Source organism: Aulonocara sp. 'chitande type north' Nkhata Bay, linkage group LG4 (assembly GCF_057382095.1).
Source record: "Aulonocara sp. 'chitande type north' Nkhata Bay isolate Kocher_YH1m ecotype deep benthic linkage group LG4, A_spYH_male_GT1.1, whole genome shotgun sequence".
Lineage (NCBI taxonomy): Eukaryota > Metazoa > Chordata > Actinopteri > Cichliformes > Cichlidae > Aulonocara > Aulonocara sp. 'chitande type north' Nkhata Bay.
The window spans coordinates 18,039,914-18,067,896 of record NC_141347.1 but is presented as its reverse complement, the minus strand read 5'-3'; the positions used below and the strand labels follow the sequence as shown (position 1 = coordinate 18,067,896).

General features: G+C 42.7%; 1 protein-coding gene across 1 annotated transcript; it reads right to left on the bottom strand.

The window, feature by feature from the left end:
• Positions 1-1,316: 1,316 nt before the first annotated feature.
• nherf1b (NHERF family PDZ scaffold protein 1b) lies at positions 1,317-27,765 on the bottom strand. The gene is made up of 6 exons (XM_086288804.1): positions 26,707-27,765; positions 9,409-9,585; positions 7,380-7,533; positions 5,441-5,484; positions 2,646-2,765; positions 1,317-2,556 (listed from the first exon to the last, which is right to left on the bottom strand). The coding sequence occupies exons 1-6, from the start codon at positions 27,388-27,390 to the stop codon at positions 2,419-2,421; spliced, it is 1,317 nt and encodes a 438-aa protein (XP_086144930.1). The 5' UTR covers positions 27,391-27,765; the 3' UTR covers positions 1,317-2,418.
• Positions 27,766-27,983: the final 218 nt, after the last annotated feature.

The following is a 27,983-nucleotide window of genomic DNA, read 5'->3' as shown; positions in this document are numbered from 1 at the left end:
AGGTTAATTGAACCCTAGAGACAGAAAGTGTACAGCTCGGGGTGTGACAGTGAGATGTGATAATGATGGTGGGGTTATAAAGGAAGAGCAGAAAGGTCGAGGCCATTAGTAAGAGACAGCTGCTGGAGACACAGTGACATGATGGAGGGTAGACGAGTGGCTCGGACACCACTCTGCTGTCCCGACTTGTAGGCTATAAAAATCTCAGAAAACTTTATCTGAGGAAATGAGGACACTGAAAGCGTCACACGTATATTTAAAATTGTGTTGTATTTTATTTATGTATTTTTAAAATATGAGTCTTTCTGATTAAATGCCAAAGGCTTGTTTATTCACATTGTACACATGCAATTTTATCTCTACCAGAGTGTACATGTTTATGCAGATGACACTATTTTATATGTTGCTGACTCCTCCATTGATCTAGCTGCTGGGGTTTCAGTATTATATAAACAGTTTACCAGTTATAGATATTTTACACAATTTTACAAACACTCTCTGGTTCCTAGAGTATTTAAAAATGGTATGCGAGGAACCAGCTTCCAGTTTGGATTCAGGAGACAGACGCTAGCTCTACTTTTAAGATTAGGCTTCAAACTTTTCTTGTTGCTAAAACATCTAGTTAGGGCTGGATCAGGTGACCCTGAATCCTCCCTTAGTAATGCTGCAATAGGTTCAGGCTGCTGGGGGATTCCCATGATGCATTGAGTGTTTCTTCTTCAGTCACCTTTCTCACTCACTATGTGTTGATAGACCCTCTGCACTGAATCATACTTGTTATTAAACTCTGTCTCTCTTCCACAGCATGTCTGTTGTCCTGTCTTCCTTCTCTTATCCCAAATGGTTTGCGGCAGATGGTCCCGCCCCTCCCTGAGCCTGGTTCTACTGGAGGTTTCTTCCTGTTAAAAGGGAGTTTTTCCTTCTCACCATCGCCAAAGTGCTTGCTCATAGGGTGTCATATGATTGTAGGGTTTACCTTACAATATAAAGTGCCTTGAGGTCACTGTTGTTGTTCATTCAAAGTGTTGAATTTGTTGAAATTCAACGCTCCTACTGATGAAGTAAGACTTCATCATTAGACTGAAACCCCCCCAAAATGAACCCTTAAATCAAGGAGAGAAAATTCTTTCAGCAAATGAAAACGAAACCAAGATGATCTTTTACCAGACGATGTGGAGGGGGAAGTAGGAGAGAAACGGCTGATTCAAAGTATACCATAACATGGTGGCGGCATCGTAGTGGCCTGCTGGAGGTCGAGGTCCCAGTCACCGGCGTTTATTCACTCACACACTCTCTCACACACACACACACACACACACAGTGTATAGTACTTTTATTTATTCTCAAAGACCAGGATAACGCTGAGATGATCGACGCATTACAGAATAGAAATCTCTTACTGCTTACACAAACTACAAAAACTCTTCATATAATTCAGTCATTAAAATGATAGCCTTTATCAATACTGGACAAATGCATATAGTTTAAAAGACACGCAGCCACTCCCCTCTTATGAACATCATCCAAATCCTACACAATTATAGCTCTTTACACAGAAATAAGTAAAAAAACAAAACAAAACAAAAAAACCTCACAATTTCTAATTTCCAATAAAAATATTCAGTATGCTAAAAATGTGAACTGTGTGAGCAGTCATTCACAGTAACAATAATGGTTATACGGGCGGTATAAGTTACACTAATAATATGCTGCAGTTCACATTTTATAAAAGATAACGCGGGTATCGTTGAGTGGCAGGACGACACTGTAGCAAAGGGTTAAAGTTGAGTTCGTTACGGTGTGGATTTAAGTCATATGCGTAAAAAATATACATGATATATGATGTATGTACATATATTATAATAGAACACACTTCAAAATACAGCGATTTCCAGTTTTAAAAGGCATCAGTAAGCATTTCCCAAAATGTAAGAAATAATTAGAGAAGAAAGAGCTCTATGGTGATATCCGCTAAAAGAAAAGAAATCCAGTGAAATTAAGGACATGAAAAGCAGTTCAACTCTGTCTACTGCCAGAGGTTTGCTCCCGAAAACAGAGAGAAATGTATTGATTGTCGCGCTGTTTTATCAGAAGACACTTCAGTGTTTTAAACATTAGTATAAACTTTTAAAAGGCGGATAAGGAATCTTAGCGCTCCTTCTTGGATCCACACAAGCTCAGAAAAACCTACGCCCGCATACACACATGGCCATGGTTGCACATGCAGTTCTCTCTCATTGGCATATGCACTTTTCTTGGTAGTAGGACATTTTATAGCATAATATCTGGGTTATAATAGCATGAAGAGCATAATAAAAGGAATAATTTACCCAAAGGCTGGAACTTTTCTTTAAGATAATAATAATAATTTTTAAAAAATCTGTCTGATTGCTTTGTGTGTGTGTCTCAGGTGAGGCCCTATAGGTTGCTGAAGAGTTCGTTTTTCTTGGTCCAGTCCATGGGCGGGGCTCTCTTGTTGGAGCGTTTCTGGTGGGCGAGCTCTTTGACCTGCTGCAGCGTCAGGTTCAGAGCCGGGATGGTGTCTGTGATTGCTCCCTGTTGAAAGAAAAGCAAGCGAGTAAGAAAACCAGGGAAACTCTAACAAGAGTGAGTGCTGCACTCTGTGTTGTCTTGTGTGGCGTTACCTCAGGCGGGGTGTTCGCGGGCGGGGTTGTGAGCGAGGCGTTAGACGAGGCATTGGACGGGGAGGGGCTGACGGACACCTTCGAATCCCTCGTTGCTTCTTTCGCCACGTTGCCGTTCACCTGCAAACACAAATGCCAGTGAGCATCACTGATGAAGATTTGTAAAATTCCAACTTTTTCCCAACATTCCTGTCAATACCAAACCTCTCCACCAGGAGGCAGCATTGGATTAGTTATTTTTTCCCTTATTAAGAAAAAAGGTACTTTCCACCTATGAATGACAAACAGGTTGCAGGTTTTTCCAAGACGATTTTCACACATCAAAAATGTTTCATAAAAACAACTAAATACACTTCACAGCTCTGAGGTCCCTTCTTACTGTTAAATGTGTTCAATTTAGTGACACACACAAGATGCTTTTAATACTTCTGGAAATATCTGAGGGCAAAAAGTGTTATCTAATCAGTAAAATCTCAAAGTTAATCTTTGTTTTGATAAGAGTGGTGACAGGTGAAATCTGAGAAATTCTTCCTGGTTAAAGCTTTCAACGCTCCCTCATTTTTCCAGCAGCGTGCAGGAGTTTAAACCCTAACCTTTCCTGCAGTGTAACAGGAAGAATCAGCACTAAGCCTGTAAATCCTGACTGCATTTAGGTTTTTTAGGCCACTAAAAATATCTTTCACCTCCGTGACGATTTCTCTCTGACCTCTTGCTCCCACGCCCCCCCCTCCCTCTCAGCTCTTCGACCTTTTGTTACGCAACAATACGTGGAACATGCAACTTCACCGCAGCACATGTAGATCCTGACTGGCGGGAAGTCCGGGGTCAGGCTTCACTTTGAGCATTTTTGGACAAAGGCCCAAAGTGAAAGGCTGCCGCTTTTAAACACAGTAGCTTCTTTCAGTTTGTGCTCTTCATCCGAACCCGGCCATTATCTCAAGTCATCGCCTGATTTACATAAAAGTCTAAGGTATTCACACGGGAACGAAAGACTCGGTTACTTGAGAGGCCCTCAGAAAGCATTCCTGTGACGCAGCCCCCCCCACACACACACACACACACACACACACAAATTTGCTGGAATACTGAAACCACTCATTTATACAGCGGCAAGATCTTTTCTCCGTATTATTGTAGGATCTTTACCTTACAATGAGAAGCCCAACAATCAGACAACCCTTTGAGCAAACACCTGGCAACAGTAGGGAGGAAGAACTCCCTTTCTAAACAGGAAGAAACCAGAACCAGGCTCAGTGAGGGGCAGCCATCTGCCACGACCAGGTGGGGCAGATGGGATGTTTACATGACAAAAGAAATGATGTGAAAAGGAGCCAGAGATAGTAGTTCAGTAAAGCAAGTTGCTGATTAGCTTAGCTTAGCGTAAACACTGAAATCGGGGGAAAAAAACACCTATCCTGATCTACAGCTGGCAGATCTGGTTTCCTTTAGAGAAAGTCAGGTTAAATGTCTCAACCCAGCAGCAATAAAGCTAATGCCAGAGGTTGAAGCTGGTGCCACCACCCGCTGTAGCGTTTGCCCAGAGAGGTTTTCTATAAAGTGAGAGTAGTTGGTCTGTTTTCAGTGGCTGGAGCAGAAAGACTGGCTCCAAAGAGAATTTTAAGATTTTGCAGAGCTGGCTTGCAAAACCAGTCTTCATAGCGCATGCTCACTCAGATGACACGATGCCCAGCTATCTATGTTTAATAACGTCTTTAATTTCTGAACTTTTGAATATATATAAATATATATAGAATATTTAATATAACATATATACGTATATGTATACACACACACAGTATAAATGGCATTTAAGGTGTCTTGATTGCTTCTCATAACATGAAATGCCACAATCCACCTTAACAGTTGGTACCTGCTAGCTATGTTCAATGGCACCGTGACTTCAAATTTCCTTTATTATTCGTCACAACAGGATTTGAAATTTTTAAACAATAAAAGTTAAAAGACTAAGAACAATGTTCATATTTCCTGCTTCCCATTTCTTATTCCTTGTGGTGGCGCTTAATTACTTTTGATCCGAGGCCGCTCTGTTAAAGATACCATTTATAAAAGACTCAACATTTCCTGTTTCCACTTCAAATTAAAAGCTCTCCAGTGTTTCAGTGGACAGAAACTGTGCGCCTGTGAGGAGTTTGAAAGTTCTTCCTCCTCCTGTGTCATATGTGGGTGGTGTAGATGTTAGATAAATATAAGGCAGGTACAACAAAGAGCTGTGTGAGTAAGCAAACGTGGCTTTCGGTGTAAAGCATAACGTTTTTTCCTGCGGTAACAAAGTGAGTAACGGATTTCTCGTCTAACTGGGAGTGTGTTCGCTCGCCTCCTGCTGTAAACGTCGACTGTTGTGTCTCAGCGGCATTACACCCAAATCCTCCGGCGGGATTTGCAGGAAGCTGCGACATTCTCCACGCCTCAGCCCAAAGTGCGTAGGGAAAAATCCTATTGTCGGATTTTTCTTTTTTACATTACTCTGTCAAACTTTTGCAAATAATTTCAAGTTAATGGCTGACTGGGTGGAGTTTTCTACAGGAACTACACACACAATTACAGGAAAGTGCGATTAATAACTCATTTCAGCAGCCTATCGATTCTCTCGTGTGGCGCAGCACTCCAAAACAAAAGCTGAATGCTGCTTTCCTTGCCTGGCCTTGGCCCGCTGGGTTAAGCAGCACATGAAGAGCAACAGAGCATTTAAAGCAGGAGCACTTCTTGTTTTTGAGTCTGAAAAAAAGACCTTTCCCTGCTAAAGCAAACCTCTAAGTGCTTCTGGTGGGTCTTACCTTCTCCTCCATCCCTCCGTTAACGATGGGCTCTGGCAGCGGACCTGTCAAAAACAAAATGAAGCAACTATTAGTCATCAGCATCAGCTCTCAGGCTCCCTGCCGTGGCACTGTCATGATACCTTCTGTCCTTCAGAGCTCCACTTTCCTAGATCAAGAGTTCCTCTTAAGCTCAACTTTCATCTCGCCAGCACCTGCTCTAGATCATCTATAATTCACCAGTGGGCCATCTCTTCGATGAGATGGTCCTCCTCCGATCAGCTATCTTTCAAAAAGCTCAAGTCAAAAATTTTCCCCATGTTTATTTATTTTTCCCACAAACAAACAAACACATTCCCATCTCTCACCCTTACCTTCCATCCCTCCCTCGGTTTCTCTGCACAGCCAAGAATTGCCTTTTTGTTATTGTAGCTTCTATCAGCTGCTCCTTCAGAGCTAATCTGAGATTTGAGCCCTCAGGTCTTTGCTGTGTGTGAGCGTGTTTGCACCCCTGAGTCTGAATGGAGCCTCTCCAAGTCCTAATACAGATCCAGCTCCAGGCTGAGAGGCCACTTGGAGCTGGCACCTTGGAAACCAAACAAAAGGTGCTGGCCAGCAGGGCTGCAGAGTGTGTGTGTGTGTGTGTGCGTGTGAGAAAGAGTGTGAGAGAGTGTGTGAGCGCTGACACGGAGAGTCGGTGTAGGCAGGTGCCCTCTGAGTGGGCAGCATGTGAAGAGAAGTGCAGGCAGTTACCTGGGAAACACCTCACTGGAATGTTTCTCCTGTAGAGCGCTATTATTTTAATCCTGCACTAGGTCTGACTGCAATAAACCAACTACGATTATTTAAGCATTGTGCTAATGTACAAATTTGCCCCTTTATGCTTTTACTCAAGTTCATTTTACAAAGAAACTCAAATAATCATGAGACGTTTAATACAAACATCAAGTACAAAATATATTTAAGTAATAAAACAATCATTTAGGTCATTTTTAGCATAAATATCAAAGACTTGTTTTGGTTTCTCCCTCTTAAATTAAAGTTTTCCTTTTTTGCTGTGATGCACGAAAGTAATCCGAGTATCGTTTGGATTTTGAATCTAGTCAGACTAAACAGAATCTGAAACAAGCTTTGCTTCTACTAAACTAGATGATGTACATTAATCTATAGCAGGTTTGTTGTATATACCAGCAGCTCAGGACCTGGCAACTCAGGACCTTGGCCCTGACAGCTGACCCCCTCCCCACTGAGCGTGCCCAGGCTTTTGCCATGCCAACAGCTGGTGGCATCATGTTAATATGGGGGGGAACTCCTGTGGCAGAGTGGCACTCAGACGCTGCACCACAGCCAGCCACACACCCACACAGAGGACCAGCTGTTGCACCATGGAGGGACCCCGAGTCACAGGCTATGCTAGTGCTCCCCCTGGGGGCTGTGGTGGGTACACCCAGTCCTGAGAAAAGTTAGAAAGTCTTCGAGCAAGGAATTAGAGGCATCTCTCGTGCCTGTAATTATATTTAAATATTATTGCTATTACTCCTCTGATTAAAGACAAAATGTGCTGACTTTTTTTTGGGTGGGGAGGGTCAAACTATCCACTTGTGGTTTATTTAAGTTGCTGTGTAATAATAAACTTTAGAAGAGAGACTTCAGCATTAAAGCCTTCAGTTTTTTTAGATAAGGGTGATGTTTTCAGATCAAAAACATGGGGGGGAGATATCAGGAAGTGGCTTAGCATCTCTGTCTCTCTGTGATCCTTGGCAAAAGAATAAAGACAGAAAGAAACGAGCGAAGAGAGGAAAAAAAAAGCGGGGTTTTAATGTGCTGCTTGTTTGGGAAGACGGAAGTATAAGGCTTGTGTCCATAACATGTCTGATAAAGCAGCTAAATGCACTCATTTGCTCCACCCCTTCTGCACAACTTGTAAAGCCTCACAATGAGCATGAAATTGTGCTCTCACCAGTCAGGTGCTCAGAGGTGGGGGTGACCCGGCACCTCTTGAAGAAGGCGTCTGTTTCGGGGTCCACCACCAGCAGCCGGGTCTCGTGCCCGCCGGCTTTAATGGCAGCAACAACATCTGAATGCGTCTTACCCTCCACCGACATACTGTTCACCTGAAGAAGACAAAAAGAGGAAAAAAGACAGAGAGAGACATTAGACATGAATGAGATATTTAAACTTTGCAAAACCGTCTGCAAACCCTTCAAAACATGACCAAAAAAAGTCCTCATTGTTGCTTTTCGTGGTTGTCCATCTTCATTCCCACACAGAAGTGAACAAACTTCATCACTGTCAGGAATTTTTTTTTTTCCTGTATATTATCAGTTTGTTTGCCAAAGGCTCCAGGGCAGGAAATCCTGTGTGTCCACACACAATTGCACACGCACAGACTTAACAAAGAATCCTGAAACTTTCCATTATCTCTCATATATATGTCTGTATACATTTATAAACTCTGTTTCCTACGTCACTGTGACAGTTGCCCTTTAAGTCTGGTATAAGTGTCACGTGTCTCCCAGAAGACCAGCTGACTCCTCTGGTGTAAAATCTCTATGGGAAAGCATGTGAAATATGAAGGGTGTGTGTGTGTGTTTAGGTCACAGGGTGGATCTGCACGTCAAAGCCAGTCCTACAGAGGAAGCCGGACAATAGCTGCTCAGCCAGTAACAGCAGTAACAATGGCTGTCGGCTCCTCACAAAGCCCCGGACCTCAGTGGGTGGTGTGGCTGTCTGGGGCACCTCTCAGGGACTGGAAGCCCCTCTAAAGACTCCCAGCAGACCCTGTAGTCCTTTGAATCCTTCTCTCCTTTATAAATTCTATTCACTTTCAAAGGGAGAGGAGGCGTCCTTCACGTCAGAAGACGATTCTTTGCTCTGATTACGTTTTTAAGTACTGCACAGAAAGAGTCCGTTCACTCGGACCAGATGTTTGTTTGTTTTTCCTGCTTGTCATCATTTTTTTATATATATATATATATACATATATACACATATATATATATATACACATATATATATACACACATATATATATACACACATATACACATATATATATATATACACACATATATATATACACACATATATATATATATATATATATATATATATATATATATATATATATATATATATATATATATATACATACATATATATACATATACATACATATATATACATATACATATACATATACATATACATATATATACATATACATATACATATATATACATATATATATATATATATATATATATATATATATATATATATATATATATATATATATATATATATATATATATATATATATATATATATATGCGCATGCATGCTGTAGGCAATTCGTTTGTGAAATTTCTTCCCTCCTAGATATTTCGCGATAAGCTGTAAGTGGTAATACTGCATAGTGGATGTGTTTAGAAACCACAGCAGTGAGTAAAGGTCACATAGGCTCTGGTGGCTCAATAATTGCATAGTTTAAACCCTCCTGACATTAACATCAGCACAAAAAACTGTACTGGGAGCTTCATGGCAAGGGTTTCCACAGCTGAGCAGGCAAAGAGGAAAATGATACTTACAAAGATTGCAACACATATGACAAACATCTTAAATATAAATGAGATAACTTGAATTATTGAATGTGAACAAAGGTCTCCATCTCCAACCAGGCTTTAGGTGAGGCCTGATTACAAGCTACACAATTATTCTCTATTTTTATCCAACTACAAAGAAAAACAGTGGAGGCTGTATAGAGCGGAAGTATGGCAGACTAATCAGGATACAATGCAGGGATATTTTTAGGGAGCTTGAAAGGCTCATAATAAGCTGCTTCTCATGAATAATGAAGCACTTTGTAACTATTTGGCACCTCTTTCAAAAATTTTAAACTTTTCAAACTAGTCAGATAATGTTTTTTGTTCCTAGTAGATAAAAATGTTTTAGGTTACTGAGATCCAGCCCGCACGCTCTCACTTTACCTCTACGATCCTGTCTTTGGGCAGCAGGCCTGCCCTTTCTGCTGGAGAGTCTTCATCCACAGCTCTGATGTACTGTCCCGGCCGCGCCCGCTCACTGTGCAGGTTGAAGCCATATCCGCTGGTGCCTCGCTGGATCACGCAGAGACGTGGCCGCAGTTCAGCGCGCACCTCTTGCTCCTGCAGGGAGAGACATCGGATGTAAACAACATGTATGTGACATGCACAGGGTATAGCAACATGTTTATAAAAATACCTCCACCGTGGGTGTCTGTTCAGCAAGAACAAGAGGCACAAAGATCACAGAGAGCTCCAGTGAGTCGTTAACCATGAATATAGAGCCCAGGTTGAACATGCAGCTGCCTGCTGCATGCTGCTTTGTTGTCCGCTGTGTTTTTGATAATCGAGAGTAAACTACAGCCGCTGTTTCAGCCCACGTGACTCTGTTTGCTCAACAGGAAGGAAAAGGGTCTCGGAGGCATGTGATTGGAGGTCTGCTGGGAAGGTTTTTCGAGAAAAACCGAGAGAGGCAGGGGGGTGGCTCTAAGGAAGGGACCGGTTCCGGTCCACAACCTAACTCATTTCGGGGTCTGCAGGACAATGGAAGCTGGGTGTTGACCTCTGACCGCCTCCCCTCTCTCCCATGTCCTGTCCTGTTTCTGGGATGGCAGGAAGAGTTAGAGCCATATTGTCATTCAGGGGAAAAAAACAAAAACCTGGAGCTCGGTCCCAGAACCTCCCTTCCGCTGTATGGATGAAGCAGTTTCTTTATTTAGCAAAAAGAGAACTTTAAAGGCTTTGTCATCAAAGAGGTCAAAACAGCAACATACAGGAGCACTGGTCAGGGTAATCTTTGTCACCGTGACCAAATCTGACCCGACACTCCCTCCACATCAGAGCGGCTGTGCTGTGCTCCCCTGCCCTTGATCAACTGTACACTGGAAGACAATGAGCCAGCTCCATAAATAAAAATCAGGTATGAATGACTCGCTTTTCTGCAGGAAGTTCTTGCAGAGGCCTTATTGATTAAAATCCCTTTTAAACATCGCTGAACAGTGGACATGATAATAACCGAGGCAGTCTGACTCAACAGTTCCTGTCGTAATAAAACTCCACAACAGAACCGAATGACTTCACTGCATTATATAAACCAATCCTCCGCCACCCCGGCATAAAGCGCCTGAAAAAAGAGAAAATCGATTTTCCAGGTGGGAAACATGTTTCATGTCAAGAGACACATGTTTCCTATTAAAACCTAAAGGGAAAAAAAAAAAAAAAAAAAAGGAACTGAATGCATGTAAATTATATACAAAATAGAGGAATTAAAAAGGAAACTATGAACACTGGTGGCTCCAAAACAAGGAACTTCCACATCCTAGAAATCACGTGATCCGACAGCAAACCTCCTGCACCGCACTCGTGTTCATCAGCACAGGACCTTTGCCCACTTCAGGGAAACAGGCGACGAGTACAACAAAGACTTAATGCATCGTCTGAAAAATGAGTTTCATTTGAGGGGGGAGTAATGCATAAAGATGCTCTGCCTCCTGCGAGCTGTTTGTGTACTGAAGCAGAAAAAGGTTCATTTCTGCAGAATTATACCATTTATATTACAGCACCACGTCTGCCTTGAAAGCACAGCTTAAACTATTAGGGGGAAATGTTCCCTTTTTATTTCCATCATAACATTAGATGAGAAGATTAAGAGAATCTTGTATGCATGTGAGCTGTAAGAGTTTACGATCATAAATAGAAACAATTGGAGCTCAAACTCAATATTTACCACCGGCGTTCCACGTTAAACTAATAGTCTGGCAGTTAGACCCAAACATACATATTTATCATTTCCTTTCCACTCCATTAGTAATCGTTTTGTATACACGTTAAAGGATAATGTTCACTTGAATAATGCAAGAAACTGTCCTCCACAGGATGTGTCTACACTGAGCAACCAAGATACAAGATAGTGCAACAAAAACAGGATACGTCACACCACGCACAGAGTTGCAGATACAGAACGATGTCTTGATTGTGAAGGCACTTCTGTAAACTGCGCTGTCTGTTCTCATCAGTGATGCAGACCGGCCATCTTTGTCTCTTTCGAGAGCCCCATCGTGCAGCAGAACGTGCACGCTACCGATCAAATGTGCTCCCGATAAGAGCAACAGTTTCATCACGCTGCGAACCAATTGCACAAAAAATTTTTTGCGCATTGCTTAACCTTTATCTTCTGGAGTTACACCCAAGCTAAAAGGAAAAGGGAGCCCTCCCTTGCAAGTCCTATAAATTTAACAGAGGCTTTTAAAAGTAGAGACTAAAGGGAAAATTGGAGACCGTGTCTGAATTGGTGGCTCGGCGTTTCTTATTACTGACCTTCCCTCATTCTGAAATCCTGAATAAGAACTCTATGCACTGTTCTTCTGTGCGGTGGTAGAGAGAGGCTTTATCTGTATAAAAAGGCTGGCTCTCACCACAAATGTGATTACAAGTTATCATCTACTGGATGTAAGAGCTCTGAGTCTGTGTGATCCACAGTCACTCAGTTCACCATGTGCCATTTAAAAGAAAAAAAAAAAAACCCAAAAGTGGGTGAAAATATCGAGTGTCATTCAGACACATCGAAGCGTCAGATGGGCCTGAATCTCATCATCTGGTTCTCTGGCTGACATTAGCAGTTCCTGCTTAGGGAAGAGAGGGTGAGAGAGTCTCTGGCAGGAACAACAAGGGAGGATTTGTATCAGAGAGGAGTGGAGGGCCGAGGAATCTCCACGCGGGTCTGAAATCTGTGGAATCTGCTGAACACACACGAGCCAGGAGGACAACTGAAGATGCCAAGTGTGTGTGTGTGTGTGTGTGTGTGTGTGTGTGTGTGTGTGTGTGTGTGTGTGTGTGTGTGTGTGTGTGTGTGTGTGTTTATGCTGCTGCTACGCTTTACTCATATTACTTGTTATCAGTTTCACTACTGATAAAAATCTGATGATCGGTTACAAAATGAGGTGCAGATACGTTGGGCCCACAGGACTTAACATTCATGGCATGTTGTGTAAACTCCCTCACTCTCTCATACCGCTGCTCTTCCTGGTATAACCAACTGAAACTCGTGGTTAAATCAGAGTGATATGCTGAACTGTGAAGTTGTGTCTTCCCCTTCCGGCAGACTCGCTCTTGGCCTGAGCTCAGCTTAGATTAGGAACATCTGTGTAAAACTTTACTCTGATTAGGGCACTTCCCAGTCCAAGCGCATAATATGTGGTAGGAAAAATAAATTAATCCAATCAAAGAGGTGTCAGACATAAAGCCTGCTGGCCAGAATTGGCCCTGTAAAGACTCCAATCTGGCCCACTGCACGGCTTTAGAAAAATGTGAACGCCGGGATTAATTGAGGACTTTTAACTGTATTTTCACAACTTTAACAGCTTTGCCTACTGTTACAGACCTCCTCCATGACCATTCATACTAAACCAAAGTAAATAAGTAATAGATAAAGAATTAGATGACAGAGAAATTACTGTTTTCTTTTTTACCGTCTACTAGAAAAAGCTTCCAGTAGATGGTGGCATTTCTGTGAATTAACAAACAATTTGTGTTATACCGTAATTACAGGACAGTCTAGCTTTCAGATCTTTCTCTGTAATTTTACATTTGTTTCTTATAACTGAGCCCAAAGTGCTGTAAATGATAGTAGTAAGTGATTACTTTCATTTACTACAGCAGTTTTTCTTTATGAAGTACAGTTTCAAAGGTTCTGAGATGTACTGTTGAAATTGCATTTTTTCCTTATATCAAGATATCTCAGGTTCAAGTTCTTTACACTAAAGGAATGGAGAGTTTCACTATTACAGCCCATTTAAGTAACCTCCATGACAGGAAAATAATGCCTAAGTAAAACAGTCGCTCCAAAAACAAGTCAATCCCAATATACTGAAATGTTAAAACACCCAGTTTCACAGAAAAATCCTCATTTTCAGCTCAAGTGAATAAAAAAAGCAAAACAAAAAGCAAAAGTACTCAGCCTCCTAGTTTTCACAGCTGATGTCCCTGTCGTGACTTTTAAACCTGTTTACACTGAAGTATTAATGGGAGTGTGACAGGTTCATGTCCAGGGTTTGGTTGCACCATCACACAGTGGATGGTGTTTTCTTGTTCAGCATAAAGCTGTACATGCCTGTGTGGGTTCTCTACAGTAATCTGACTACACCCACCCCCACCACACTCCAAAGACATGTATGCTAGGCTAAATGATGGTTGTTAGCCCTGTGATAGACTGGCGACCTGTCCCATGTCCAGAGTGGACCTTTATCGTCTCTATCGTCCTGTGCGGGCAGGGTGCCATCACATCAAGGTTAAGAAAAAAGAAAAAGAAAAGAAAAAAAGGATTAGGAGGCATCATGGTAGCCGTCTTTCATATACAGTCTTTGATTAAATCTTTTTCACCTGTTACTTTACAGTCAAGTTTTTCTGTTGTGTAAACAACTTCTCTTTGGATAAAAAAAAAAGAAGAAAAAGTTTGTCTCAAGATGAACACACACTCTCCAAGTAACACACACTTTCCCTTCAAGGAGAGAAGTGCCGAACAGGAAATGTTGACACATCTTTCCTCAGTATGCTTCCCCCTGTGCTGCCTTTACTTCTCAGAATGAAACAGAAATGCTACCAGGATGTGCCGCCGTATGCTAATAAATGAAACCGCTTTCATTAAAATGCCCAGAAGAGCCAGTCTGACCTCGTGCTATCTGTGTAGAAGCAACTGGCTGCAGATCCAAACTCTTCAGTCTGCAGTCACGTGTTCCTATGTTCATGTATGATGGCTATGTGGCAATGCAGGCAACTGTGCTTATCCACTGCATCAGTTTGTCACCTGCAGTGTGCACACAACATAGAAATCAGGAATCATGGAAAAGCTGCACACATATAGGAAGGCTGTGGAAACCATTTCAATAAAAGCCTAATTTTTCTTGTTTGTTTGTCTTTTACTTTATACTTTTACCTGTGCTGAAAAAAGAAGGAAGAAAGGAGGGCAAATAGGAAAACCTGACAAACATGCTAAGTTTGTACAACACAGAGGTGGGACTGATAAATCCCATGATACCAGGGTTATTCACAGCAGCTGTGACGTCGTATTGTGATTTCCAGCAATAAAACACTGACATAATTTCTGATAAGCGATCGAACTGACCATAAGCTGACTTTTAAACGTGATAAAATAACACGTTACTTCACAGAATCTAGTAGTTATTAAACCACTTGTAGCCGCTGTTACTGAAGCAGCATCAACACTCGGTTAAGTAACACTGGGCAGTCCGCACAAAGCCAAACCATTTTTTGTTAGTAGGAAGGTAGTTGAGTAATATTTGTTTGCATCTAGAGAAATCTCTATTGAAAAAAAAAGAAAAAGAAAGAAAAAATAAAACCTGCTTCCCAGCTGCTGCCGGCTGGTTTTCACTCTCACACACCTTCTTCCGGGCGACTCGTGTGTGCGAGTGAGCAGCTTCTATCTTGCTTTGAATACCAATAACTCCGAGACAATACGAGGTCCCATTTTAATATTCCAAAACCACACTTCTGAGTCACACGGCTGCCTCACAACGCAGCAGCTTTTAGAGGTTTCTTATTGAGCTTTTTTAACAGATCCCCCAACCCAGATTTGTGTGGCCCTCTTTAAGACTTGTTTCTGTCTTTCCTCAGGAAGCTGTGATAACCATGAGATAAGGCATGATGGCAAAGTTCAACTCACAGGCCTCTGAGTGAACAACAGGCAGCACTTAAAAAAAAAAAAACAACAAAAAAAAGAAAATCACATGGGGAGGAGATGATGCTGAAAATGAAGCTCTCTTATCTATAAGTTTTATTTAGATATGAAGGAAACTTAAACTGGCACACGAGACAAGGGATGAAACTGCAAACTACCGCAGCAATCTTATGGTTTCGTGCTCATATTTCTGTAGAAGCAAACGTTATATTCGATGTTAGCTGACGTTAAGTAGGCAATAGTTACGTACTCAAGCAGCTTAAAAAAAAAAAAAAAAAAGACAAACTGCAGTTCCTTTAATGGCCACTTAAATCCGGCTTAAAACCCCAAAGTTTAAGGTAGAAATAAAAAAAGTTTATAGCCACTGTTTTGCTATCTGAAAGTAATTTTTCACCATAATAATAAAAAAAAAGTATATGAAAAGCGCACTTCACTCATATAAAATTAACTCTTTAAAGGTCACTCGCTGGAGCAGTGTGTTATTGGAGGACATTATAAGACTTTTGTTGGTCTTGTACAAACTCCTTGTTATGATTCAAATCGAGCCCTATAATGGGTTTAGGTAAGGGATGACTCACAGGATGACATATACAGTATCACTTTTTGCTGTAATTCTAGTCAGTGTGACAGTAGTGGCTTTAGAGCCCTTTCAATGCTACTATCTTACAAATATTATTGATTGTTGTGACGTTAATAGAGTGCTCACGAGAAGTGTGTGTGTTTTTATGAATGAGGTTTTCATGTTATATTATGCCCCAGTCACACAGGCCGACTAGTTAGTGCCTGGTAACCTTCAATCACTAGGAAAAAAATTAGTATTCCCTGTCTGGCGTTTGCTAGAGTTTAGGTGAAACTGGTTGGAAAGGGGGTGCTGCACCACAAGATGATGATTGCTTATGGTCACCCGTAGCTTGCACGGATGTTGCCGACACTCAGCTAGCCACTGAGCGGTAGTCAAACTTGAAAAAGTGAAATGGAAACGGCACTTTTTCAAGCCAAGTTAGTATCTTCCATGGAAACTACAGGTGACCGCAGCATCCTGCTAGTGATCAAGCCAATCACGCTTACCAAGAGGCACTTTATACCTCTTCGCAACCAATTTCATGCCATGACTGCCAGCAACTTTCAGCAGCCACTCAACTAGTCAGGGAATAAATATTATTCCTTAGTAACCATTGGTTGCCAAGTAGTTGCCAATCAGTTTCTAGGACTGTCTAAGCAATGCACTCCTACAGTTCGTGGATGTTCCTTGCTAACCAAGCTTCTTAGCATTAGCCGACACCTTAGCATTCCACCCTCCAGTCCAAATATGGTCGACCTCTTGCTTCAAAACAACAAACAAATAAAAAAAAGCCTGTGAAGCTATAAATCTGTGGTTTGCCTCTGCTACGGTCAGCATATTGTAAAGATGAGTGCGATGGGAACGACATTAGTTTTACAGTGCGTAGCCATAAAAACAAAGCACTGGACAAACAGGAATGTTTACCTGATGATGACATTGGAATAAAAGTCAGGGGATCATCAGAGTCATAACGATTCAACTACTCTTCTTTTTTTGTTTCACATACCCAGGACAACAAAAAAAACAAAAAAAAAAAAAGAAACCCTTCATGTTGAAATTTCCTATTACATAAACTGTTCTCCTACCCAAGCAGCTGCTGTCGACTGCTGACGACATCCAATAAAACTCAAGTCCTGCAAATCATCAACTGCAACCTGTCACACTCAGATGGGCTCTGAATGCAGATGTCATTTAAAGCGGTCACTCTTTCATCTTTTTGCCGATTGCTTCATACCCCCTGTCGTTTTACTAAGAGTGGGGGAAGCTCTCCCATGAGTTTGGCCTCTTTGATCAGCATAACTAATAAGCACTAAAATGACACGCTGCCAGGCACCGTGGTTACACAGTGACGCGACAAACTGCTGACCTCCCGGCTCCTTGTGATTGCCATGTGTAGTTTCTAACAGATTAACAGCCTCAAGGGCAGACTTAATTAATGTTTGATGCAAACCTGGTTCCTTTTTAACCACGGCACAAGTTTTGCCCTCTTGAGTGTATGGAGCGCACCACTCTCTCAGGCGGGATAGGGGTGTTGGGTTTCAAGCTGGATCATTAAACCAGCTGGGAGGCAAGCGGAGAGCTGAACAAAGCACCCTACTGTCCCCCCCACTTCCATTTGAGGATGGGACAAACTAGCTGTACAAAAGATAGCAAAGAAAGGTTTTACAGAGGGTTCCCGTTACGATGAACTCTTTGGGGGAAGTCCTGAACACAGAACGGTAATGTCAGTCAACACAGCAGGGGTACACGCACTGATAAGATACCAGAGGGGCCTAGACTTCACTTCAGCGTCTTTGAAAATGTTAAAGTGAAGGTTCTGGCTTTGCTCGAGAGGTTTTTGTTGTTCGTCCACCCTTCAGTCCTCAGTTTTAAACTCACAGTTGCATCAAAACAGCCAGATGGTTTGTTCCATCGCAAATCAACAGTTTTATCTCCTCAGCCAGTCTTCCTGTCCTTGACCCTCCACCCCTGCGGACCTGAGTGCCGCACGAGCCCAACAAACCAAGTCTGACCTCTCACGTACAAATACGCACACATACACAGCAGTTGATGTGGTTATAAGAAAATGCACCAAGAGGAAGGGAGGAGTAAATATAGAACATGAAAAAGGTGTCAGAGGGCTTTGCTTTTAAATTTGGCTCTCACAAAGCAGAACATGCAGATGTGAGTCGAAGCCATACGATGATGAAATCACCTTATATGGTACATATTGACGACAGCCTGCTAGGGAAAATATTTTAAACTTCATTCTCTCATCTCGTGTATTCAGTGTGTTGTACTTTTGCACACTACTATACAGTCTCACATATAAAAGTCTCAAACCACCACTAATCTCTTTTTATTTTGCTGTAGGAAAATGGGAAATAGGTCCAGTGATTTATTGAAACATGCGCAAACACAACGAGTTTGAAGGTCAACATTTGGCATGACCACCTCTGCTCTCCAACACAAACTCTCTCGTGCAGTTTTGTCATTTTTTAAGCAGTCGTCAGAAATATTTCTCCAAGCTTTTTGAAGAACATTCAAGAAACAGGACATTTTTCCTTTTTCTTAAAGACATGACTTTTAGATGATGTTCTAGGTCTGCCAATTCTTTTTGTTTTGTTGTGTCCTTCTCCAGTGTCCACTTTCCTCAGATTTTTCAAGCACACAATGCACACCCTGCTGAGATATGCCAGGTTTGCAGCTAGGAGCTCTCTTGGAATCACCTCATTGGTGCTAAAATGCTATTTTAAGCCCGTGAAAGTGTGTTATCTTTGATATACATATCAATCGTAGATTGAGCTAAAGAAATGGGAACAAATGATGTGTTTGTGTTACACTTGAATAATGCACAGGTTGTTGTTAAGTGGCTTAATAAATAAATGAATAAATACAACAAAAAAAAAAAATACACACACACACACACACACACACAAGTCTGAAAATGGTCAGGTACAAGGACTGGACTGAAAATGAGTGAAAAAGCATCCAATGTATGAAAAACAAAACAAAACAACAAAACCTTTGAAAGACCTTCAGAAAGCCTGCAGAGCTACTGCTCAAGGCCACATAAAAAAGTAAAGAAGAAATTCTGGCTCATTGTTATCACTCAAAACATGCCAAGGGGCTGCGTCACATTATTAAAGCCACACTTAGTTAAGAAAAGCAATCTTCTAAATGCATTTCTCTCCCCTCTTGTCTCTCCCTGACAAGTAAATGTAAGCAAACTTTAAAATTAGCCCAGGAAGGGCTGTCTCTCGTCAGAGCTGCACAGGAAAGGTCTATTGTATTTTTGTCATGTGTGCTAGCCACAGAAACACTATCACCATCATCATCACAAGTAACCAAAATTGACTTTGAGCCTAAAATGTGAAAAACGGTTCAGAAAATTGGAGCCAACTTCTTAAGATGACCTCACCAACAAGATATATTTAGGATTTTATTAATGAAAAAGACAGCGTGAGATTGTTTAAATGGATATTTGTGCTGCTTAAGTGTATTAACGCTCTCTGAGGGTGGCGAGGGTGGAGAGGACCTTGTGCTTTGGGAAGGGGGGTTATTTCAGGGTGCACAACGAGTCATTTCCCCCCCGCCCCCGGCAGGGCGCGGCGCCTCGGCTCATTGTCCGGCCGGGGTGGTGAACCTTCGGCAGAATGGAGAGCGAAATGGAATGTGACATTGTAGAGTCTCCATCCAGTATCCCACGGGACCCAATCGCCAGGCAGCGACCAAACCACCCACACACCCGCGCAGTAAGGGTTCAGGTTCCACCCCTGACCTGGGCCACAGTGGCCTTGGCTGTCGGGGACAGTGGCGTCGTTGTTTGGCTGGTGTCACAAAGGTTTCAGTGAAACAGAGCGCCGTTAATTGCGTGATACACTGACGCCACTGATTATTTATTACCTCCACGATCAATACAACAGTGTGCTGCTGATCCAACTTGACTGCAGACGCTTACACCGGAGTGCTGCCTGACAGTTTTTTCCTTTTACCAGTTCATGATTATCTGACATTTAAACAATGGGGTATATGAACATGTGCTGGCATTAAGAAAGCTAATGCTCATTTACCCTGATGGCCTGTGCGTTAAAAAAACGAAACCGTGGCAATTTCCCAGGTTGAGGAGTACCGACGGGGCCTTTGTTGCACGCCCTCCAATCGCTGCTCTCTACCATCATTTCCTTTCCTTGGGCTGCTGTTTGCTTTCCTCGCCTCACTCTTAAACAGATATTGCAACAAACTGCAATGTGACTGCCTTGCAAAACATTCCTGATACTCTCGTCATCTTGGGCAGCATTATGTGATAAAATACTTTCGAGTTTAATACGATTCCCACCCTTAAATTACACAAAAACAGCGTCTCAAATGAAAGCTTCCTGATAATAGATGAGTGGGTAAAGTGTGCTCAGTGGTAGCGCCCAGCAGCGGTTACTAAAACACTAAATGGATCCATATTGCCATTTTTGGTTATTTGCTTTAACAGTTTTACTTAACATTATAGAGGCAATTAACCAAGATATTAATACTAGAGTGCAGAAATCTGCAGTTCCTTGAATGACCACTGGAGCTCAGCTGCGAAATAAGAGTCGGAAAACATAGAAAGTATGTTTGGTTTTTTTTGCTGTCTGTCTTAAATAAAAAGCTTAAAACGATCAGTTACTCAACTCCCTTAGTTATGCGCTGCAATAGGCTTAAACTGCTGGCGGCTTTCTTTTTAACTCCCTATGTGTTTATATAGGACTCTGCATTTAATCATTACAGTGGAACCCTGACTTACGAAATTAATTCGTTCCCGAGCAGCAATCGCGCCTTTTGAGTGAATGATAGGCTATGGGCTAGTTGCTAACTGCAACAACAATACGTCGTTCAAGTGGAACAGCGAAGCGCAAGTACGAAAGCCAAGGGGGTTGTCACATGATTCGGAAGGCATTGTGGGCTCAGCCAATCAGAACCAGCGGATTTCGTTACGCGGGCATTTTGCCGTAACAGGGGCAGAAATATTGCCGTTAAGTGCCTTCGTAATTTGAATTTTTCGTTAAATGGGGTATTCGTAAGTCGGGGTTCCACTGTAGTTATTTCTATTAATTATTTATTATTACTGGCTCTCTTCCACAGTGTGTCTTTTTTCCTTTCTTCCTCCCATCACCTCAGATGGCCCCGCCCCTCCCTTAGCCTGGTTCTGCTGGAGGGTTCTTCCTGTTAAAAGGGAGTTTTTCCTTCCCACTGTCGCCAAAGTGCTTGGTCACAGGTGTTTATTGTTGGTGTTTTATCTGTATTATTCCAAGGTCTTTACCTTACAATATAAAGCAATATGAGGCGACTGTTGTTATGATTTGGAGCCATACAAATACAACTGAAGTGAACTGGATTGACTAGATTTGACTCAATGGCTCCTTGGCAACTGCCTGATACAATTCTGTGGAGTGTGGGTCATTTATCTTTATGTAGCTGCTACAGACGACCATAACAGGTCATGAATGTTTCTGCTGCTGTGTCCACATTATTAATGATTTGTTGATATTGCACTTCTAGTTTCGCATAAACAAACACGCAGCGGGAAAGTCGTTAGGCTCACAAATACAGAGATCTCCGAGATGAAACATGATGAAGCGCATGACATCCTCCGCCCCACATATCTAGCAAACAAAAGGGCAGAGAAGGGTGACTCCCGAACTTTCTCACACATGGGCGTGAAAAACCAGCTTGCGCACACACATGAAAGCACCCACACAGAACAAATAGAAACGCAAAGACATGCCCGGGCGCATGAGCAAACGTCAGTCGGTCAGAATGAATCACGGAGAATATCTGATCCTGTCAGACAAACACAATGACGCGCAATTCATTGGCCAAACACAGCCTTGAACAATACCTGGCTTTGTCACAATGATAATCAGACTGACTAACATACAACTTATCAGCTGGACGCACTGTTTACTTAGAACCACAACTCAGTGTCCACCCCTGGGAGATCCCTATTCATCTGGGCTGCATTAGCACTCGTAATGTTGCATGCATTTGCCCTTTTCACTGCCGAGCAATGGTGAGATTGCTTCCCCAGCATTTAGACCACAGTTTACTCTGCACTAAGCTGCTAAGAGTCTTCTTGCTGCCCACGAGGAGGGGGGGGTTTGGGTGGACAGAGGATCACGATGACGAGGTGGTAGAATCTCTCACCAACAACAATGACAGGAAACCAGCACAAACTTCCCAGGAACTGAGCACAGGCCAAGACTCCACTAGACGCCCGCAAGCAGCCAGAATCACAGCCCTAACTACGCTGGCTCAAAGAGCCAGTGTAGGTGTGGCCGTTTCAGCCTCAACTGCATGACAAACGATCACAGCAAGCTGACTACTGATCTATTAAGAGGAAGTTAAATTTACCCAGCATCTGCCTCTGAAGGCGTTACATCACATGTCAGCGAATGAAAGACAAATCACGTCTTTTAAATGAGTATATACAAATCAAAAAACCCTTAGTGGAAGTTCTGGTGCTGAGGGCGGAAGCGAGAGTTTCGTGTCTTTGCTGAAAAAAATCTATTAAAAAAAGAGCTATGCAAATCCAGCACTGCAGGCCACACAGATTAAGTCCTCCCACACAACATGTTATCCTGAGAACTGTGCTTTCTATGTACGGACTGCATTAAAAAAACAACACGTATGTTCACGAAAGGTCTTTAATGAGCAGGTTTTATATGAAAGTTCAGATTAGAGGAGAGAGAAGTGACAAACAGCCAGCACATTAATAGACGAGTCCCTCAATTTAGGCTCCTGCAGTCTGCGTGGTTTCTGTCGGCTGTACTTACACACACACACACACACACTTTCCTCTGTATACAATCTCAACTAGGTTCAGTCAATTACATCCGACACTAGCGGTCCTGCCTCTCCCTCTAATTAGTGTTTAAAGTCGGGCTTAAGCAAGCAGCAAGCAGTCAAGTCCTCAAAATATCCCACTCCCGCGCTCTCTCTCCCTGCAGTCCACGTTAGATAAACGTCATCTTAAAACACATTCTTAAAAAAGAAAATCTCATTTTCCCACAGCTCATGATTGTATTCCAGTGAGTAGGAAAAATGACTAAGAACATCAAATTGTCAAAAATACAGCAGGTGCTAATAAATCTTTGTGTTGACTGAGCAAATAACTGGCTGATAGTTTCAGCTCCAGTTTTGATGGCATGTTATACAAACACCTCAATCGCTCAAACTCCGCCAGAAAAAATACACTCATCCCCACAAGTCTTGCAGCAAAAGCTCAGAGAAGAGCGTATCGGGCACACTTCACTGACCTCCACAATAGCAGGGTAAAAGTTTTACTGCCCGGTAAACAAAACGACGACCTTTGGAACGGCTGATGTGTTTTGCTCTCCCCCCCCCCCCCCCGTGTGTTTTGTTCGCCGCTGACGACAGCGGCAGAGCTGATCACTTCGACCTTCATCTCTGCTCATCCAGTTTTTCACACCTCGCTTTCTCACTCTCGCCTACCTCCATCCTCGCACATATATATACACACGCACCAACTTCACACAAACTGCACACAAGCACCATCAGTGTAACCATGGAAACCAGGGCTCCTCAGCTTCCGGGGAGGGCGTTGTTCTTCGAACCCTCTTTTGTGTCGCTTCAAAGATGAAGCCAGACAGGCGGAGTGTCCGTGTGGCCGCTAAACCAACACTGTGTTTTTCAAGGCTGTGTGTGTGTGTGTGTGTGTGTGTGTGTGTGTTATTGGCTTGGCAACGGGATTCGAGACAGGAATGCCGGACAGGATGTAGGAAGAAAATTCCAGAAACAGTAAAGTCAATGCCAAAAACACCCTGAGGGTGCCTGTGAATGCAACGTAGAAGCAAGCAGACTTTAAACAGCATCCCTCAAGTCCAATTTACACTCGCATACTCTCTACTGTGTCCCCAAGTTACTTCCTCAACCTGTGGTTTGTGCCTTTACACAAAAACAGAAATTCCCAGCTAGGCTCCCTACTCACGCCAGATCCTCCGTATGTTAAACTCTGGGAGACAGCTGGAATAAAAGATCCGAGTGGTGAGAATGAATTTGTTAGGAGTGCTGTCGTTTGTTTCCCGCTGGTTTGCGTGCCAGCGTGCACCGCACTGCCACAGCTCCATTAGGCCATCTGTGGAGACTATCGAGAGTAAACACAGGAACAATCGCTGTATATTCCTAGGACAAACAACATAACTGAGCAGTGCTCGAGTGCTGTGCACAAGCGTAGGCTGTTGCTATTTTCATGTGAGGGAAAAAAAAAAAAAAAAGAAGCTTAAATAAATACCAGAAACATGTTTCCAGAAAAGTCCTGCATGCTCTGGGTATGTGAATGCTGTCATTATACTGCGGGTACAAGAGAAAAAGTTTATATACATACACATGCATTATGATAAATGCAACACTGTGTCAAATGAGCATGAGCGTCAGATTTTTGAGAACAGATGACTAATTTCACTGATTTCATCTAGACAACCGATCGCTTTATGCTCCACTTGGTTTTGTTGCTGCATCTCTTCGGGTTTACTAAGCAGTGTAACTGGACGGCTCTTCTCGTGAAGGCATTTTTACTCATTTACAGAAAAACATGAGCCATCTATAATCAAAATAACATGGTTACCAGATCAGGTTACATATTTTTCCTCTGGTTTTGAGTGCTGTTAATCAGTAAAACAGGTTATTTTTTTTTTAATCACGTAAAAGAAGAAATCTGGCCTTGATGCAAAAGTTATCTTTTATAGCAAAACCTTTCCCGAAGACTAACAGTGCTCCATTCTCATAGCGCTTGAATTAAGTGTGGCATTTGATATAGCAGGCCATAAAGTTTGGTTTGTGAGGCTGCAGCATTGGGATGCAGTGATTTAGCTCATATCTGACCAACTGAATTGGTTTTTTGTTTACACTGGTGACTCTGGAGTCCTTACGGGTTTATTATGGGGCCCATCCTTCTTTCATCCCTTCATTACGTTGATGACAAACCGCTCTATCAACCAATCAAGTCCACAGACTCAAACCTCTCTGAACTGAACAACTGTCTAATAAACACCAAGAAATGGACATGAATGCAAATATTATTGACTTTCAACTCAGATAACAGAAATTCTTACTGTTGGTCCAGACAAGTTGTATCCAAGCATCACCATACTACATCAGGTTTAATGGCTCCACTTTAATTTTTGCATTTTAAGTTTATTCCAATTTATTCTTTACTCGAGATTCTTTGTTGAATTTTTCGTTTGTTTATTATGTGTTTTTTAGAAACTGTTTATCACTGGTTCTGATAAGTATTATACAAATAAAGTTTATCATCATCATAATCTACCAACAAAAGACGGGTGGAGCTAGCTAAACTTGCAGTCCACATGGAGTTGGCATCTTCTCACACTGTCACAGCTTCGTCCCTCTGCAGGGCAATATGGTTGGCAAGTGAAGTTTGTTAGCAAGAAACTAGTTCCTACATGAAACTGCTGACAACAGAGTCTGGATTTTTTGCTTTTTTGTTTTGTTTTTGAGTAACCAGGTCATGATTCCTGAAAACAAGCATTTTTGGTTAGTTTCTGAATTTGTTTTTGGTTCCATAAGGTGGAAAAAGAGGCAGACATCGGTACAGCTGTGGCCAACTCACAGCAAAACAACCTAATTTCAGTTTGCAGCGTCATCGCCTGTTTGTTTTATCTTTTAACACCTGTGAAGGAAAAAGAAAGAAGCCGTCTCGCAATTAAGTGTTAATGGAAACATCTTCCAATTAATCAGCACTTAACACTTCACCCGCAGAAGATGATGATTATTATATTAAGGAAAAAATGAAAGCTTAGCCGGTCCCTCTCTGTCTCTTTGCGACGGCTGCTGGCTATTATGACCCTTCTTTCCACCTACAGTTAAGTACGGAGGATGAGCACCGCACACAGACGCAAACAGCCTCAGGGATAAACGTCCGAGACGCTGCAGCGAGGGACACAGATGTTCCAGACTGCAGGGACCCTCGTCCTCTTGAGTGCTTACACTCGGGAAACAACAAGTGGCTGATGCAGATTGAGAACATGTCCCTAATTTTTAAAGAGAAAAAGATCAAAGGGTGAAAAAAAGGCACTTAGTGGGCTTCATTTTGTTTCATTTTTTTTTTTTAAAGGGGAGTGGGAACTAAACTATTTCCTGGTGATTGTTGTGGATGGCTCACAAATGTAAGTCATTTGTTTTTTGTGGTTTTCTACATTGAGGGTACATTTTTTCCTTTTTTTAAACTGCTCAGCTTCAATGTGTCACTGTCCTCACATTTTCAAGTAAATTCTCTTTAACGCCAGAAAACAAAAAGATGATCAGATTGGTACGAATATCGATCGTTGGTATTGGTATCGTAGCAAAGCTGAAAGGTTTGTTTTTTTGTGTTAGATAACACAACAAAATGAATTGTAGAAAGTAAACATCACAGTGATTTAGTGGTCATGAAATGTCTTCAGACTGATGATGATTCATCTCATGACACACTGCTCTCCCCTACATAAGCTGCCTTTATAGCTTAAAAATATTGGCATTGGCAATATAAGTCCTGTATCTCTCAGCACTGTGAAAAACATTAGGAAATCAGTTATTTGGGAGAAGAAAGGCACAGTTTGAGGCCCTGTTTTCGTGATCTCAAGCCTTTCACCCACAGCAAATGCCCTGCCAGCAAAGCCTGCCCACAACCTGGCAACACGTGGATGCAGCTGACACAGAGCACCTATTATCTGCATGAAACAGTACCTGGGTAAAAGCAGGGAGCTTTGATGCAGTTATCAGCACTTATATCTAAGTGCCATCATTGGCATAGGCATAGATTGTGGGTGGGGATGCTTGGAATAAAACCACAGAAAGAGGGGCTTTTATTTTGAAAAGTTATGGGGGAAAGTTTTGATCTGTGGGAAACCTGGTGCCTGATTTTATAGTGAAACATTTGCACAACGCAGAAATGGCAAAACTTGGTGCACGAAAATTCTCGTGAAATGCGGGAATTTACCAGTTTCATGTGTCTCACCTTCTCAGAGCTGATGCTCAGCTTCTTCTCCACGTGTCCGTGGATTTGCCCGTTAGTCTCTGGGATCGGCGTGGACTCTCTGGGCGTCTCTTCAGGTGTCTCCTCTGGTGTCGTCTCCTCAGGTGTCGTCTCCTCAGGTGTCTCCTCCTGCTTCACCTCCTCCACCACCTCTTCTTCTCGCGGCTCATCTCCGTTTTCTGTCCCGTTCACTTCTCCATCCTCCTGCTTCTCCTCCACCACTACCTCGTCCTCCTCAGTCTTCTCCTCCTCCTCCTCCTTTTCCACCACTACCACCTCCTCCACTTCTTCCTCCTCGAAGGGTAGGGGGACCCCGTCGGTGACAAAAGCTTTCAGGCACTTCAAGTTGTGCTTCTTCAGCAGCTGCTCCGTGTCCGGGTCCACCACTATGAGCTCCAGCCAGCCCACGGTGGCTCGTATCCGGGACACGACCTGCTGGTGGCTCTCGTTCTCCACGTCCTCCCCGTTCACGTACACCAGCCGGTCGCCGGCACGGAGCCCGGAGGTCTCTGCCGGGCTGTCGGGCTCCACTAACCGGATGAACTGGCCCGTCTTACCTTTCTCCCCGTGGAGGTGAAAACCGTAGCCGTTGTCCCCCTTCTCCAGCGTGCACAGCCGGGGGCGCAGATACTGGCTTTTGCTCGGCATGTTCGGCTTCACTCGCATTCACGCTGCTGCTGCTCAACCTGTTGCTGGTTCACTGTGGAAATAACTAGAAAGCCTCCTCAGGATGCTGCCGAGGAAGATTATGTGTGAATGAGAGGAACCCTCTTAAAAAATTAAAAAACACCCACCCCCCGCCCTGCTGTGGAGACCAGTCCGTGAGAAACGCTGCTGCTTTGCTTCTTCCTAATGTGCTCTTTGCAGCGGAGGTGGTCTAAATCCTGAGCGAAGCCCCTGCTCCTGTGCGCACTGAAGGTCCTGACCCGGGGACTGGGCTGAGGCCGATTAAACTCAATCAGCAGACGCTCCCTTTCAGTGTTGCTGCACAAAACAAGTGGAAAAGCCACTCAGGAAGAGGGAGGTGCGTTCACTGAACGGCCCAGCTGGCAGCTTCATGCAAACTAGGGGCCAGTGGAGGAGCAAATACAAATCGAAGCGCGATGATTTCCGAAAAACAAGAAGAAGAAGAATTTGAGGAAAACAATACATATAAAAAAACACACACAGAGTAATCCTGGGGATTTTAAAATCTGAATCAATTAATTCTTAGTTTTAGCTTTTACCTTTCTGAAGTCACAGGTAAAACATTTGTTTGT